Source organism: Artibeus jamaicensis, unplaced genomic scaffold (assembly GCF_021234435.1).
Source record: "Artibeus jamaicensis isolate MK-2021 breed Jamaican fruit bat unplaced genomic scaffold, CSHL_Jam_final contig_466, whole genome shotgun sequence".
Lineage (NCBI taxonomy): Eukaryota > Metazoa > Chordata > Mammalia > Chiroptera > Phyllostomidae > Artibeus > Artibeus jamaicensis.
The window spans coordinates 19,219,581-19,233,963 of NW_026521844.1; the positions used below are offsets into that span (position 1 = coordinate 19,219,581).

The 14,383-nt window shown below is 36.9% G+C and overlaps 1 protein-coding gene across 2 annotated transcripts in view; it reads right to left on the bottom strand.

Annotated features, from left to right (window-relative positions):
* Positions 1 to 14,383, bottom strand: part of PLS1 (plastin 1) — a 95,962-nt gene that overhangs the window by 7,326 nt on the left and 74,253 nt on the right. For both annotated transcript variants that reach the window (XM_037153426.2, XM_037153427.2), the window contains exons 11-14: positions 12,791 to 12,869; positions 8,614 to 8,728; positions 1,445 to 1,578; positions 864 to 987 (exon numbers count right to left, since the gene is read on the bottom strand). In XM_037153426.2, the coding sequence (XP_037009321.2) occupies positions 864 to 987; positions 1,445 to 1,578; positions 8,614 to 8,728; positions 12,791 to 12,869 (452 nt within the window). The remainder of the gene's footprint in view (positions 1 to 863; positions 988 to 1,444; positions 1,579 to 8,613; positions 8,729 to 12,790; positions 12,870 to 14,383) is intronic.

Here is a 14,383-nt window from a genome sequence, read left to right on the forward strand (position 1 = left end):
ACACGGGGCTCAGTGTTTGGTAAAGATGAGAAGATAAAATCTATCAATTTCTGACATTTCTTCTGCTCTACAATGTTGTTAAATATAAGGCAAAGATGAGAATAAAGATGGGTATATTACTCTTAGGAGAACTTAGGGATTCATCTGTTTACACTTTTATTTCACTAAAAAATATAAATTGCTGATTTTTCACTTATAATAAAATCACAAACATGAGGCTCACTAATGAATGTGTATAAGCAGACATGCTTGGTTGTAGCTAACAGCAGCTTGCATGCAAAAGCGAACAATGAAGATGCATGAAAATTAGTGGGTGTGTATGTGCAAATTACATTTTGAATGCTCTATGAATCAACCACAAATGCTTGGAAGTGAGTGTTAAGTGCCATTACGAAACCACATGACAAGATTTTTTTTTTCCTACCAGTTTTCTCAATTCCCACTTGAATCCGTTTGGCTGGCTCTGTTATGCCTTGGAAATGATGTCAATAGAATTCTGAGATTGCTGCTAGGGAGCACAAAACATTACAGATCCTATAGAAACAGTGCATTTTTAGCTATCTTTTTCATCTGACAGCTGAATTTTTGGCTCTAGTCTATTTCTTTTTTAAGATTAGATAATCAGGGTCTGATAATATTAACCTGCACTTATACTCAATAAGACAACCAATCGAAAACCTAAGAATTCAAACTGTACGTTTTTGATTTATACATACCAAATATGTCAGTATGCCTAAACTCACAAAGTGTTCCTGAGTTATAAATTAATGTAGCTCTGAACCTAAACCAATGTAATTCCCAATAAAAACTTCTTCCTAGACTTAATTTCTTATCCAAAAAAATTTTAAGAAGCTTTTAATTACCTTGAAGCTGGAAATAGAAGTATTTTTCTGTGCACTTTTAAGAGTCTGGTTGACCCATTTAATTATAATTTCATCATTTACTTTTTCGCCTTCTCCAAGATCAGATAACACATTCAATGTGTATCTGTAACAGAAAAGATGTATATTTGAGACTAAAAGGGGTGAAATTTGCCCCCACACCACTTATATCAATATTTAGATAAGTATTTAAGAAATATTTCAGTTCTAATAAATATTTCTAATTATAGTCTGGTATTTACACTTAGTTACATTCCAAAGTTACAAAGCTCAGTAATCAGAAACAAAAACTGTAATATGGCATTTAAAAAAAATTTAAACAACTCCTCACAAAGCAGTTTTTAAGAGACATTAAAAAAACAGTGATTGTTCCTAGAGATTTATCCACTTTTAAATGAAGAATTATTTGCATACAGATACAGTCAACAGTAAATCATTTAACAATTACCATTTTCATAGTATATTCCCTCTGTTTGTTATTCTTCAAAATGAACTAAAATCTTAGTTTCAAATGATTTGTTGAAGGAAACCCACAGTGTTGCTGTGAACATACCAGCCCTTACCTTCTCATCAGCTGCCACACCAGTGCCAGAGTAAGGGTTGCATTGCCCTCATTCAGGTCCTGCCCAGCAATGCCAACCAGGGAGAAGTTGGCCTTATTCTTCCCCAGGTCCACTGCATAGTTACAGTTCTCAATCTATACATAAGTAAAAGTGTTGGTGTAAAAACAAATTTTAAAAGTTACATCTCTTGAATCTGTGTACTTAGTTCAGTCATCTGTAAGACAACGATGGTGATGCCTTACCTTTATATTACAGAATTTCATTTCATAATAACCCAGTGGAATTAAGAAAATAATTATTCCAACTTTATAGCTGAAGATATCCAAAGCACTGAGGGGTTAACCTAGATAAACAACTGGTTGCAAGTTTTTAAGATCCTCTCTTACCTTAAAAGTCTTGACTGTCCAAGATCACACAGCCTATTAGTGGCAAATCTGTGCTAAAAACCTAGGTTCCCTGAATTCCATTAATAGAGGTAATAAATACAGTTCTGTCTAAACTTAAAATTAAGGAATAGAGAAAAAAATTGTTTCATTCACAGTTTAACGTCATCTCCAATATTCTTATCTAGATCTTATTCATCCTCTGAAATTCCAAGTTTAGCCCACTTTCTTCAACAAAGGCCTAATCTTAACAGTACCAGCTGAATGATCCAGCCCTATTCTGAACTCCTGATAATGCTTACTTTTTGTAATGCATATGCACCATCATATAGTTAACTTAGCATTTTATCTATTTTCTTTTGCCAACTACAGCAAAGCTCCTTTTAAAGGGCAAAAACTATAATGTGTATAAATCTGTACCATACCCTCCCCAGCCCAGCCCAGCCCAGTGCCCTGCCTGCAGTAAGAATCTGATGAGTGAACCCCAAGTAAATTATTTACACATATATATGATTTATATTACACACATATCATTTCTATGTATTTGAGTATTTTATCTCCACCCAAATTATAAACTCTTGTAATCTTGTAATATATCACCAGTAGTAAAAACTACTTAATACTTTTTAGAATAAATTAAACTTTAGTTAAGAAAAGTACTGTAACGGGTGTCTCCTGATTTTCTTTCCCAAATTAGTTGAGGCCTCATTACAAAACAATTCAATCTAGGATACAGAGAAACGTATTTCTAAGAATAAAAAAATATCTCCAGAAAAGGTGAGAAAGGGGCCACCCAGTAACAGATAATAACAGATAAAGGGGCCAGCTAATAATTTGCACAAATAAATGATTATTGTTACTTAAAAAGAGAATTCAAATTCCCAAAGGTCAGTGTGTAACAAATAAAAATGCAAAAAAAATTTTTTGAACCCGCTGTAATATCTGCTTAGTTCCCTTAATAAGTTCAATAAAATATTTCATACGTATTCATTTTCTTAAAATACAGGGAAATAAATAATATTAGTAGTAGTACACTCTACTCACCTATGGGTGTATCCTTTTTATTAACCCATTATGAAACCTAGATTTGAATTTATTGCTATGAGTATTTTGGCAAAAAAAAAATTCTTTATTTTTCCTAGTAGTCATATTACACCAGCAATTTAGTCTGCCTACTAGAAATACATGCTATAGGAATGCACAGATTTGAAAACAATAGAAGAGACAACTACTTTATGGAAAACAGCATCAGAGCTCTGATGATGTAACAGTGTGAATGGGAGAGAGAGATAAAACCCAGAATATTTTCCAATGACAGCTACTTCCTTAGGAAAATTTTCTAGCCGATCATAATAATCACTTATTTAAGTGATTATATTTATATAATATTGTTTTATAGTCTGACCAAAATTCCTGAGAGGGATAATGGTCAGAAAGGAGGTAAGAGTTGCTAGTCTAGAGACCTAAGGTACTAGATATGACAAGCACTGAAAGGAAAAATGGAAATGAATGCTAGCATGAGGGAAAGAAGTGTTCTAGGGGGAGAGAAAGAGGGAGAGGAAAGGAAGGAGGGAGGGGAGGAAGGAGGGGAGGGAGGGGAGAAATGGGAGGAGGGAGGGGAGGGATGGGAGGAGGGAGGGGAAAAGGGAGAGAGAGGGAGAGAGAAGTCCATGTGAAAGAGAAACATGGATGGTTGCCTCCCCGTAACCTTGACCAGGGTTCAGACCCACACCCAAGGTATCTGACCTAAGCAGGAATCAAACCCTCAACCTTTCAATGCATGGGGCAATGCTCCAACCAACCGAGCAACCCAGCCAGGGCTTTTTGGCAACATTTGATTCTAAATTTGGCAAAGCACTTAGGCTCTGAAAAGATACAAAACTAAAGGAAGAATAAGAAATCAGGTTCCTAGAGGTAAGCCATTTATGGTAGTAGTTAACACTCTAAAAATGAATCTACTGCTTGAGAATGTAAATGTACTAACTTCAGAGCACTGGGCAAGAACAGCTGTCAGGCTAAAAGTCTAGGAGCCTGTGAAAGATAAGAATGAACACAAGAAAAGGAAAAAAAAAATGGAGGGAGCAGTCCCACAGCGTTAATGGAAGAAATGATTACCAAGCTCTTCAAATATTTTGAACAACAGTAAAGCTTAGATCATTTGGAAAGTGAGAAAAATCACATAATGGGACACTGAGGAAATAATGAAGAAAGACTATTTAACTGGTGCAACCTTATTAACCTTACATATGAAGCAAAGTGGTATCTGGTCATAAATGAACAAAGTCCATAAAATAAGTCCCTGTGATACTGGGTCATGAAAATACTGCTCCTTTTTTAAACATCTTGAATTTATTTCAAGTCTTATGCTTCATTATATAAATAGCTAGTATTTGTTAAAAAGAAGCACTCTACCTATGATTCATTGGTGACATCTTATAATTAACATAAAAAAATTCAGGTGCCATGACTGGTTTAATTTTTGTTTTCCTGTTACAATTTGCACCTCAAAAACTGAAAAATCTTACATGAAATTAGTTAACAAATTTTTCTAAATTCTACTTCCATGACTAGAATTGTAGACAAATCAAATAAAGTTTAAAATGTAGGTATGCCCAACCACTAGATATATTGAAAAATATGAATATAAACCTCATAATCATGCTACTTATTTAACTAATTTTAATATCATCATGCATTTCCTTCAGTCTTATTTTTAAAATTAGTTTTTTAAGTATAAAGTCTGTACATGCAGATTCGTTCTAGAGATGTGAATAGAAATCCTTTTAGAATGCATGTCTGTGTATATTTTAAACAAATTAGATTCATATGCATATATGCCACTTTGTACCCTGCTCATTTCCATGTCACTTTAGTAAAATACTTACAGTGCCATTTTTCAAAAAGATTTTATTATTTTTTTGAGAGAGAGGGTAAGGGAGGGAGAAAGAGGTGGGGAGAAAACATCAATGTGTGGCTGCCTCTCACACGACCCCCACTGGGGACCTGCCCTGCAACCCAGGCATATGCCCTGACCAGGAATCAAATCAGCAACCCCTTGGTTCACAGGCCAGCACTCAGTCCACTGAGTCACCGCAGCCAGGGCTTAAAATGCTATTTTTAATAGTACACTCTACCTCACCTATGGGTGTATCCTTTTTATTAACCCATTATGAAACCTAGATTTGAATTTATTGCTATGAGTATTTTGGCACACAACTTCCTGTCTTTTTCATTATTTCATCAGGTTAGGTAGTAAGTGAAAAAAATTTTTTTCAACCAGCCACTTTTTGCTTTGTGGGAAAATGCCTAGCCAAATGAGTCATACCAGACTGGGCTTAGTATTATTATTATTATTTAATTATATTTTATGGATTATGCTTTACAGTTGTCATGACTTTTCCCCTTTACCCCCCCTCTACCCAGCAGCCTCCATTCCCTAAGGCAATCCCCCTACAGTTGTTCATGTGCATGGGTCATGCATGTAAGTTCTTTGGCTACTCCATTTCCTAAACTGTACTCTACATCCCCATTGCTATTCTGTAACTACCCTTTTATACTGCTTAATTCCCTCACCTCTTCACCCATTCCCCCAAGCGCCTCTCCCAATTGGCAACCATCAAAATATTCTCTGTATCCATGATTCTGACTCTGATCTTCTTGTTTGCTTAGTTTGTTTTTCAGATGCAATTATTGGTAGATTTGTATTTATTGCCAATAAAGTCCCTTTAACATTTCACATAATGGTTTGGTGATGATGAACTCCTTTAGTTTCTTCTTGTCTCGGAAGCCCTTCATCTGCCCTTCAATTCTAAATGATAGCTTTGCTCGGTAGAGCAATCTTGGCTGTAGATCCCTGCTTTTCATGGCTTTGAATATTCCTTTTCCAATCCCTTCTAGCCTGCAAAGATTATTTTGAGAAATCAGCTGACAGTCTTATGAGAATTCCCCCGTAGGTAACTAACTACTTTTCTTTTGCTGCTTTTAAGATCCTCTCTTTATCTTTAACCTTGGGCATTTTAATTATGATGTGTCTTGGAGAGGGCCTCTTTGTATCCATCTTGTTTGGGACTCTCTGAGCTTCCTGGACTTGCATGCCCATTTCCTTCACCAATTGAGCAATTTTTTCTTTCATTATTTTTTCAAATAGATTTCCAGTTTCTTGCTTTCTCTTCTCCTTCTGTCACCCCCATGATGCAAATGTTGGACCTGTTGCTGTTGTCCCAGAGACTGCTTATACTATCTGTGGTTTTTGGATTCTTTTTTCTTTTTCTTGGTCTGATTGGTTGTTTTTTGCTTCCTTATGTTCCATAACATTTAATTTGACTCTCAGCTTCACCCACTCTACTGTTGTTTCTCTGTAAATTGTGCTTATTTCAATTAGTGTATCCTTCGTTTCTTACAATCTTTTTAATGCTGCTGAGATGCTAACTTCCTTCAGTATCCTTATAACCAGTGTTCCAAACTCTGCATCTGATAGATTGCTTAACTCCATTTTGTTCAGCTCTTTTTCTGGAATTTTGATCTGTTCCTTTATTTGGGCCATTTTCTTTGTCTCACTTTGGCAGCCTCCTTGTGTTTGTTTCTATGTATTAGGTAGAACTGCTCTGACTCTGTCTCAGTAGTGTGGCCAACTGTAATGGGTATCCTGTAGGGTCTGGTGGCATAGCCATCCCTATCACTCAAGCTGGTACTCGAGGTATGCCCTTCATGTGTAGAGCTGAGTACACCCTGTTCTTGTAGGTGAGCCTTGGTTGTCACTGGAAGGTCAATGGGAGGGATTTATCCAGGCCAGTCAGCTGCAAGGACTGGCTGTGACCACTGAGCACCAACCTCTGCTCTCCATGGAAGATCAGCTGTGCAGAGGCAGGGTGATGGTGCTCCAACGTGGCCTGTCACTGTCCACTGGGTGTGCTGGCCCTGAGGTTTCCTGGGTGGTATGGGCTAAGGTCAGCTCCCACCTGTATATTATGTGGGGCCACCCTGTCTTTGCTATAGAGCAATCTGAGATCGCTCCTACTTGTGCTGGACTTGGAGATTCCCAGGCAAAACCAAGCTGTGAATCTAGTCTGGCTGCTGCTAGTGCTGAACCAGGGCTCACTAAGGCTAGCAGTTGTTGAGAAGATTTAGAAAGTTGTGCAGCATGAATCAAGACCAGATATTCATACGGAAAAGCAGCTTGGGTGGGCTGGTCAGTTGGATGGGGAGGAGTCTCTGGGGATCTCCAAGCTGGATCAAACAGTGTTAGCCAGCTTGCTGGCTCTGTAGGGGGGAAGATTTAATAAAAGGACAATGGCCTCTGCTCATTTTGATGCCAGACACTTCAGTTTCTCCCTCTATGCCACTGGTGCCTTTCAAGGTGCTAACCCACTGCTGGAGCTCAGAGGCAGTTTGTCTGAGTAGGTGATTCCATAGGTGGGTTCTTGGAAGAGGAACTGCTTGGGGTTCCATAAGTTTCTTCCACCAACTCAATCCCTGCTGGTTTTCACGGCCAGAATTTGTAGGGACTTATCTTCCTGGCACTGGAACCCTGGGCTGCGGGGCCTGGTGTGCAGTTGAGACTCCTCACTCTTGAGATATCCTTTCAAATTTTTATTCACCACACATCGGTGTGGGACTAACCCATTCCGTGTCTATACCTCTCCTACTAGTCTGAATGGATGTGGTTTCTTTAATTCCATAGTTGTCAGACTTCCATTCAACTAGACTTCTGATGGTTCTGAGTGATGGTTGTTCTATATTTTAGTTGTTCTATAATTCTGATGTGGCTGTGTGAAGAGGCCAGCCATGTCTGCTTATGCTGCCATCTTGACTGGAAGTCCCAATAAGTGAAATTATTAAATCAAAGGACTTTTTGAAGATTACTGATATGTATTACCAAACTGAGTCTAGAAAGATTATACAATGAACATTTCCTCTAACAGTGAATGCAGTACAATCTAATTATTTCTTACATCAAATTGCATTTTTTATGTATTACCCATTGTTCTTTTTCTGTAAATTATTCACTCATATTGTCCACTTTACTGTTCTATTATTATAATTTTAGTGATAGCCATCTCATTTTAGAAGTTGATTTGTATGAACTATTTATGTTAAGGATATTAACTATTTGCCATATTCATTGCTAATATGTCTCCAAGTTTATTATTTCTGTTTACTTTTTAATTTTGCTTTATTTTTATATACATAAGTTTAGCAGTCTCTTGGCAAAATTCTATCCTTTCTCAAAGGCTAACTCAAAAACCACCTCCTGCATGAACCCTCTCATGATACATGTAGCCTGTAGGCTTTTATTCCTTGGAAATCATAATATTCACTTTTGTGTACACTGTGCTGTACCATAGTTATACTCATATCTTCCTAACTTGCTTAGGACTTCCTGAAGACCAGCTCCATGCCTTGTACCATTTTATATCTTGCATTGTCCTGTATAAGTATTCAATAAATACATGTTGAAAAATGTTAACAAAAACCCAGTAAAGAGTTGGTAAGTTCTGGCAATTATAAAATGATAATGCATTTATGATGCATCATAGAGAACATTAATTTAGTAATTAACTAAATCAACTTGCTAAAGAGAAAAATGGGTATATAAATTGTCTCTGACTGGGGAAACTGCCTTCATCCTCCCAAACATTTATTAAAGCACACTTGCAAAAAGGCTATTCAGCTTAACACATTTGGTTTGAATCAGAACTGTGGGAAGAAATCACACTTTACTAAGCTTTGAAAGAACGCTATATCTTCTGTTTTATATTGGAACAATAACAACATTATTGCATTCACCTTCTTCATGTTCCCTCCAAGGGCAGGATAAGGAGGTTTGTTAACTTGGCTCCAGTTGACTGGCACGCGGATCATTTCATAGAGCTGGAAGATCACTAAAGCATCTGTGAGATCACTAAAACAGGAGGGAAAGAAGGTGAGGGCAGAGGAAATGTTGGCATTACCTAATTTTATTAAGCACACTGGAAATGGGCTTATGTCTTTAAAAAATACAAAACAGTCATTTAACGCTTAAAGAAGAACAGGATGCATCATTTGACCCAGAACTTCTAATCTAGAAATCTGTCCAAATTTTTTGCATAAATGTTTACAGACCTATACATGTACAAGGACATTCACTGCCATACTATTTATAAACCTGGGAATGACTTAAAGACCTGGCAGTAGAGGGCTGCTGAATAAATGGTCCATGCCATGGGCTTCTGGGCCACCATAAGACACAATACGGCAGATTTCTATGTCCTAACATGAAAAGCTTTATTAGACATATTATGATTACAAGAGCAACTGGCAGAACACTGCATAGTTTGTTATTTCTCAAATTTATTTTCAAAATTGAGAGCATTTAAATACCTAAATGGGCTGTTAACAGTGATTATCTCTGGGCCAGAAAAAGAGGAATATTGGAAGGTTAGGGACAGATGATCATACTTTATTTTAGTCTACATACTTATTTCCTGAAACTTGTACATTGGAAATGGAGTTCATATAATGCTTATATATTATGACTAAAATTATTTTAAGTGATTGCATAAAATCACAGTAACTATGCTGTAGGCAGCTGTTTGTGTTAAATAATGAGGGTTAAGTGGAAGGAATTTATGAGCAAGTAGGAGTTACTGAAGTAAGAATTAGTACTATTTTGGACTCAGAAACACATATTCTCCTGAGGTGCTCAAATTACATCTATTGAGTCTGTTTTCAATTCTGTATGCTAAAGACACAGAAAAATAGCAATTGATCTTAAACTCGCTATATGCAGCTGTATAATGAGGCTTTTCTCTCTCAACAGCTTGTTCACTGAGTTATGTTTAGCTAAGATTCACATTAAAGTTACTTTGCATCTCTGAGCACACACCATTTGCCAGTGAAGGGGGCTTGGCCTTGCTGAGCGATGGAGGCAGAAAGTCTATTATGAAGGTAATTAAGAGCTGACTAGGTTTCTTATAAACACATGAAAAATTCTGCATTCAAAAAAATCACTCAAATATTTATATAGTTTCTGGAATCTCATCTATTTCACGAATTTTTCTTTTTTACTTTAAATGAATTCACTCTTATTTCTATGTAGTCTGGCATTATTATTATTCATGTTTTGCAAATAGGGAAACTGAAACCAAGAGAGCTAAAGTGACTTCCGGAGAATTCAAGATGTGCCCAGAACAAACTTGTCACAGAAAAATTCTAGGGCTAATAGTTCTTAAAATATATTTAATAACTTGTTTAGACGAGAGAACTTTCAGTTAAAATCAATCTACATTATTCTAATGGTTTGGTTTGGTTTGCATTTGATATACTGTAGATGGGGAGCTAGAATCACTTACTGAGTTTAGGAATATGAGCCAGGCACAAACTCATGGACACGTGGTTCTGGAGGAAACTGAACCTCTAGCTATTGTTTTTCTGTAAAGAGTGGTTCTCTTTAAGGTCTTATTACTTTGGAGAATTTTTTGAACTCCCTTTCCCAAGAAAAAGTTACATATGCCTAGAAGCCTTGTGTCAGCATTTCAGGATCTAACTACAAAGAAATCTTTTAAAAATTTGGTCAATTCTCCTCTCTACTGTCAACCATACAGAACTCTAGTGTTCTTGACATTTATGAACAAGTTACCATGAGTTTCAACAAATCTTACTCTCCTGGTTTTAAATTAATTTTGTGATCAAAACAGAAATACATACCCATTGTAAAACAAAACAAAATACCATACTTAAGTTACTAAGATTAAAAATAAGTCTCCTCCCTACCCTCAAATGCTACCATGCAGGTTGCATAGTTTGGTATTTATACCTCCAGGTTTAAAACAAATCATACACAAATATATATATGCTCCATTTAAAATAAAAATAGGGTCATGCTAGACCTGTTATTCTTTCCTATCAATTATATTATAGACATTCTTTCCAATGTCCATAAAGATCCAGTCACCCCTCGCTGCCAGCATTTGAGTCCTTTAGAGCCCTGCTACTAGGGCAGGAGTTCCAGTCTAAACGACATACATCTCTTGTCATTTAGCTGGAATTTAGATTCCCTGAAGAGTTTACCAAATATGAATCTATCACATCAAAGCCAACCATAATAAAGCTCTACTGGTTTTAGATTTTAAATAATATTTTGAATATACACCAAGAAGAAGAAATTACTCCATCATAAATCCTCAATTAGCCAGTGAACTTGGTCTTTTGTGACATTAATCTTCAGTTCAGATTTAAATAATAATTTAGTTAATGTTTGTTAAGGCATTTCCTTGGTTGTGCAAATTATCAACATATTTAGTTAATTAGGCCTTTTTTCTTAAAAATATATAATTAGCTAATGCTTAGTTCCTTTGCGTTTTTGAAGCCAGGCTGGTAGATCCTGTGAAAGACAGTAGGAAGGTTTCCTTTTGAACTACACCTAGAAAGACACATTTTCATTAGCATGACCAGAGAGCACAAGAAATGAGTCAGTAAAACATGTTCTGAGTCCTACCAAAGTTAATAATGTATTGTCGTTTCTAAGAAAGAAACAATAAATTATAACAATGAGGGAAAACAAGTTATTTCTACAAATTAGAATAAAAATACACAACAGCCATAGCTGGTGTGGCTCAGAGGATTGAGCACTGGCCTGTGAAACAAAGGGTCGCTAGTTCGATTCCCAGTTACGGCACATGCCTGGGTTGTGGGCCAGGTCCCCAGTAGGAGGCACGTGAGAGGCAACCACACAGTGATGTTTCTACCCCTTTCTCTCTCTCTAAAAATAAATAAATAAACTCTTAAAAATATATATATATATATAGAACAAAACATAGTATAATTGAGGTTTTGGCAAAAATAAATAGAATGTTACCAATAATGAGAAATATTGACATAATGATAATAATTATTTATAATATATTACTATTCTACTCTTGTTAAAATGGAAATCATTTATTGTTGGGAACTGCCCTGCTTGGTTTCAGAAGCTGTAACCCCCCCATGGCTAAGGCTGAGTGAAACACCTTGGGACCATAAGCCATTAAGGAGACAAAGCTTATCTTCCTAAAAGGGGCACCGCTTCTGCCCCCTTTACTTCACCCTGCTTTGCCTCGGGCAGACAACTGCCTAGTCAACAATGGATAAGATTCCCCAAGGGAATCTTGTGGTCATGATGGGGCCATCAGGGAAGGGCTTGGGGGACTACAGAAAAATGGGGTGATGGACCCTCACCCCTTGGCTCTGACACAGCCTGAGTCCTCATTCTGTCTGTAATAAGTCTCCTTGGCTGCCTTACTTCCCCTGCCTAATTTAAGCCTGAAACAATGCCAGAGCGTGGGGCAGCCCTGGGCTAGAACAGGCAGATCAGGCCTAAGAAAGAATGCATAAAATCATGTGAAACCTGCTTTGCTAATAATATCCTCAATTTAAATGATAAGGGTCCAAGCCTAAAATGAGTTTGTTTCCCAAAGTTTTATGGCCCTTTAGCTATCTGACTTTGACTCAGAATAAGCCCTCATAGTTCTTTGAATCTTATCTATTGTTTGATCCTTACTGCGTAACAATGATTGATGAGCTTTACCTGTATTCCTGTGCAAATTGAACCCAATAAAAGCCCACTGAGGAACAGGCTCAAGACCCTTCTCCTTTGAGCGATTGGCCACCTCTCCTCCCCAAAGAGATCGTGTCTTGGTAGACTTATTCTCATCCATGGCAGAAGGTGGGGGGGCTCTGTGGGTGGAACCCCCCCAATTTATTTTCCTGATCAATAATTATAAAACAGTAAGATGGATTATATTTTCCAAATTTTTTATCATAAAAAATTATAACTAATATTATCATACTATCTTTTAAAAAATACTATTCTTTTAAAATCCATTCCATTGCCAATTCCCATCATTCTCTGATTTTTATAAAATGTTCTCATGTAAAGATACCAGAAGTTTGAAACTAGAAAAGCTGGATGCTCATCATAAAGCTGAAACACAATTAAAATATTTACCTGTACAAATGATTAATGTATGGGTTGACCCCCAAGGAATTCATCCAGTTTCGAAATGTCCTCTCTTCTTTGCTCTCCCCTAGAGTAGATACAAGTTCACACTGATGATTCAAGTCAAAAGGAATCAAGAACTGCATTTTAAACCATTCAGGCAGGTACAAACTGGCCATACATACTTTGCCATGGTTCCTATGGTACTACAAAAATTTTAGGGGGAAAAAAATCTCTTATTGCCAAAGTCCCTTTTTTCCCCTCTGTCTAGAAAACCTCCATTTGCTCTAAAAATTTCCATCTAGAGTTCCTTGATGTCTGTGAACTACAGAGCCATGGGTTTCTCTGTCCAGAAAAATAACAAATAAACCTATGAAGTCATATATGTAGAATTACATGCAAAGGGATTGGCTAAAAATTAATAGAAGGAAATCTGTTAGCAGCCAAGGTAAAATTTGCATATTAAACAGAAATAGAAAAGCTACACTTTTTTCAAAGCAGTATTACCAAATTTGTGCAGATGGGGCTTTACACGGAAAAGTGGCTGGGCACACAGGCCTACATTTAATTACACCAAATAGCAATGCAAGAGGCAAAACTACGGATAATATAAAAATAAGTAATGAGGGAATAAAACTCTTTTACAGTCTTCTTGAGTTATTTTAGATTGTCACTAATGAAAATACATAAGGGTCACAGCCCTCACACAGGGTGCTAAGAGAAAGACACATTTCATTACAGTAAGTCCCTAGACCTCAAAGATCACCTTAAGAAACTCCGGCAGGCATTATTATTTACCCCATGATTATGTAAATTCCCTGAGACTCCCTTCATAGCAGTGTCTATTTCATTTATAAGGAAAACAAGGGCTATCCTGTTATACAAAGTGAGCAGAGAGGGATGAGTTCTCCTTGCTATTTCTGTCTCCTAGTCATCCCCTGCATTGCAAATAGTCCGAAGTGATAATGATATTATTGTTTGTTTTTCAGCAAAGTTGGGGGAACAATGAAATGGCCTGGTATCTCATCACCGCATTCCTGGAAAAAATGAAACATTCATAGTATACCTCTCATCACTTCTAAACCAGAGGCAAGTTCGAGGCCCTCTCTAGACTCTGTCTCATGTGAGATTCCCAGGACAAGGCGGCCTATAAATCTACAACCACCGGAGCTCCGGGAGCCCATTCTCTAGAGCCATCTCGGCAGTCACCTTCAGACTCAGCGCCACAGATATCACAAACCTGCGCACCCAGGAGAGAAACCAAAACCTTGTAAAACCTGAAGAATTCTGGGTTTTGTGTCACTGTTCAGGAAATGATCTGCCTTCTGTACTTTCACGTGGTTTTCAGTGCCCTTACCTAACTGCTTTCCCGAAATGTTTGCTCTGTTAATTGATATAACCATATAATTTCTTCCTTAAATTTTGTCAATACTTGTCTACATAAAAAGTAACTGATTAATCTGTTGTATCTGCCACTACCACTTTGTAATAAATAACCTATGTAAAACCTTTTTTAAAAAGAACCAAGTTAAACTAAATATTTCTAGAAACCATGCCTGCCTTATTTTATACGAGTTATTAAACAGGTGCAAATTAAATGTC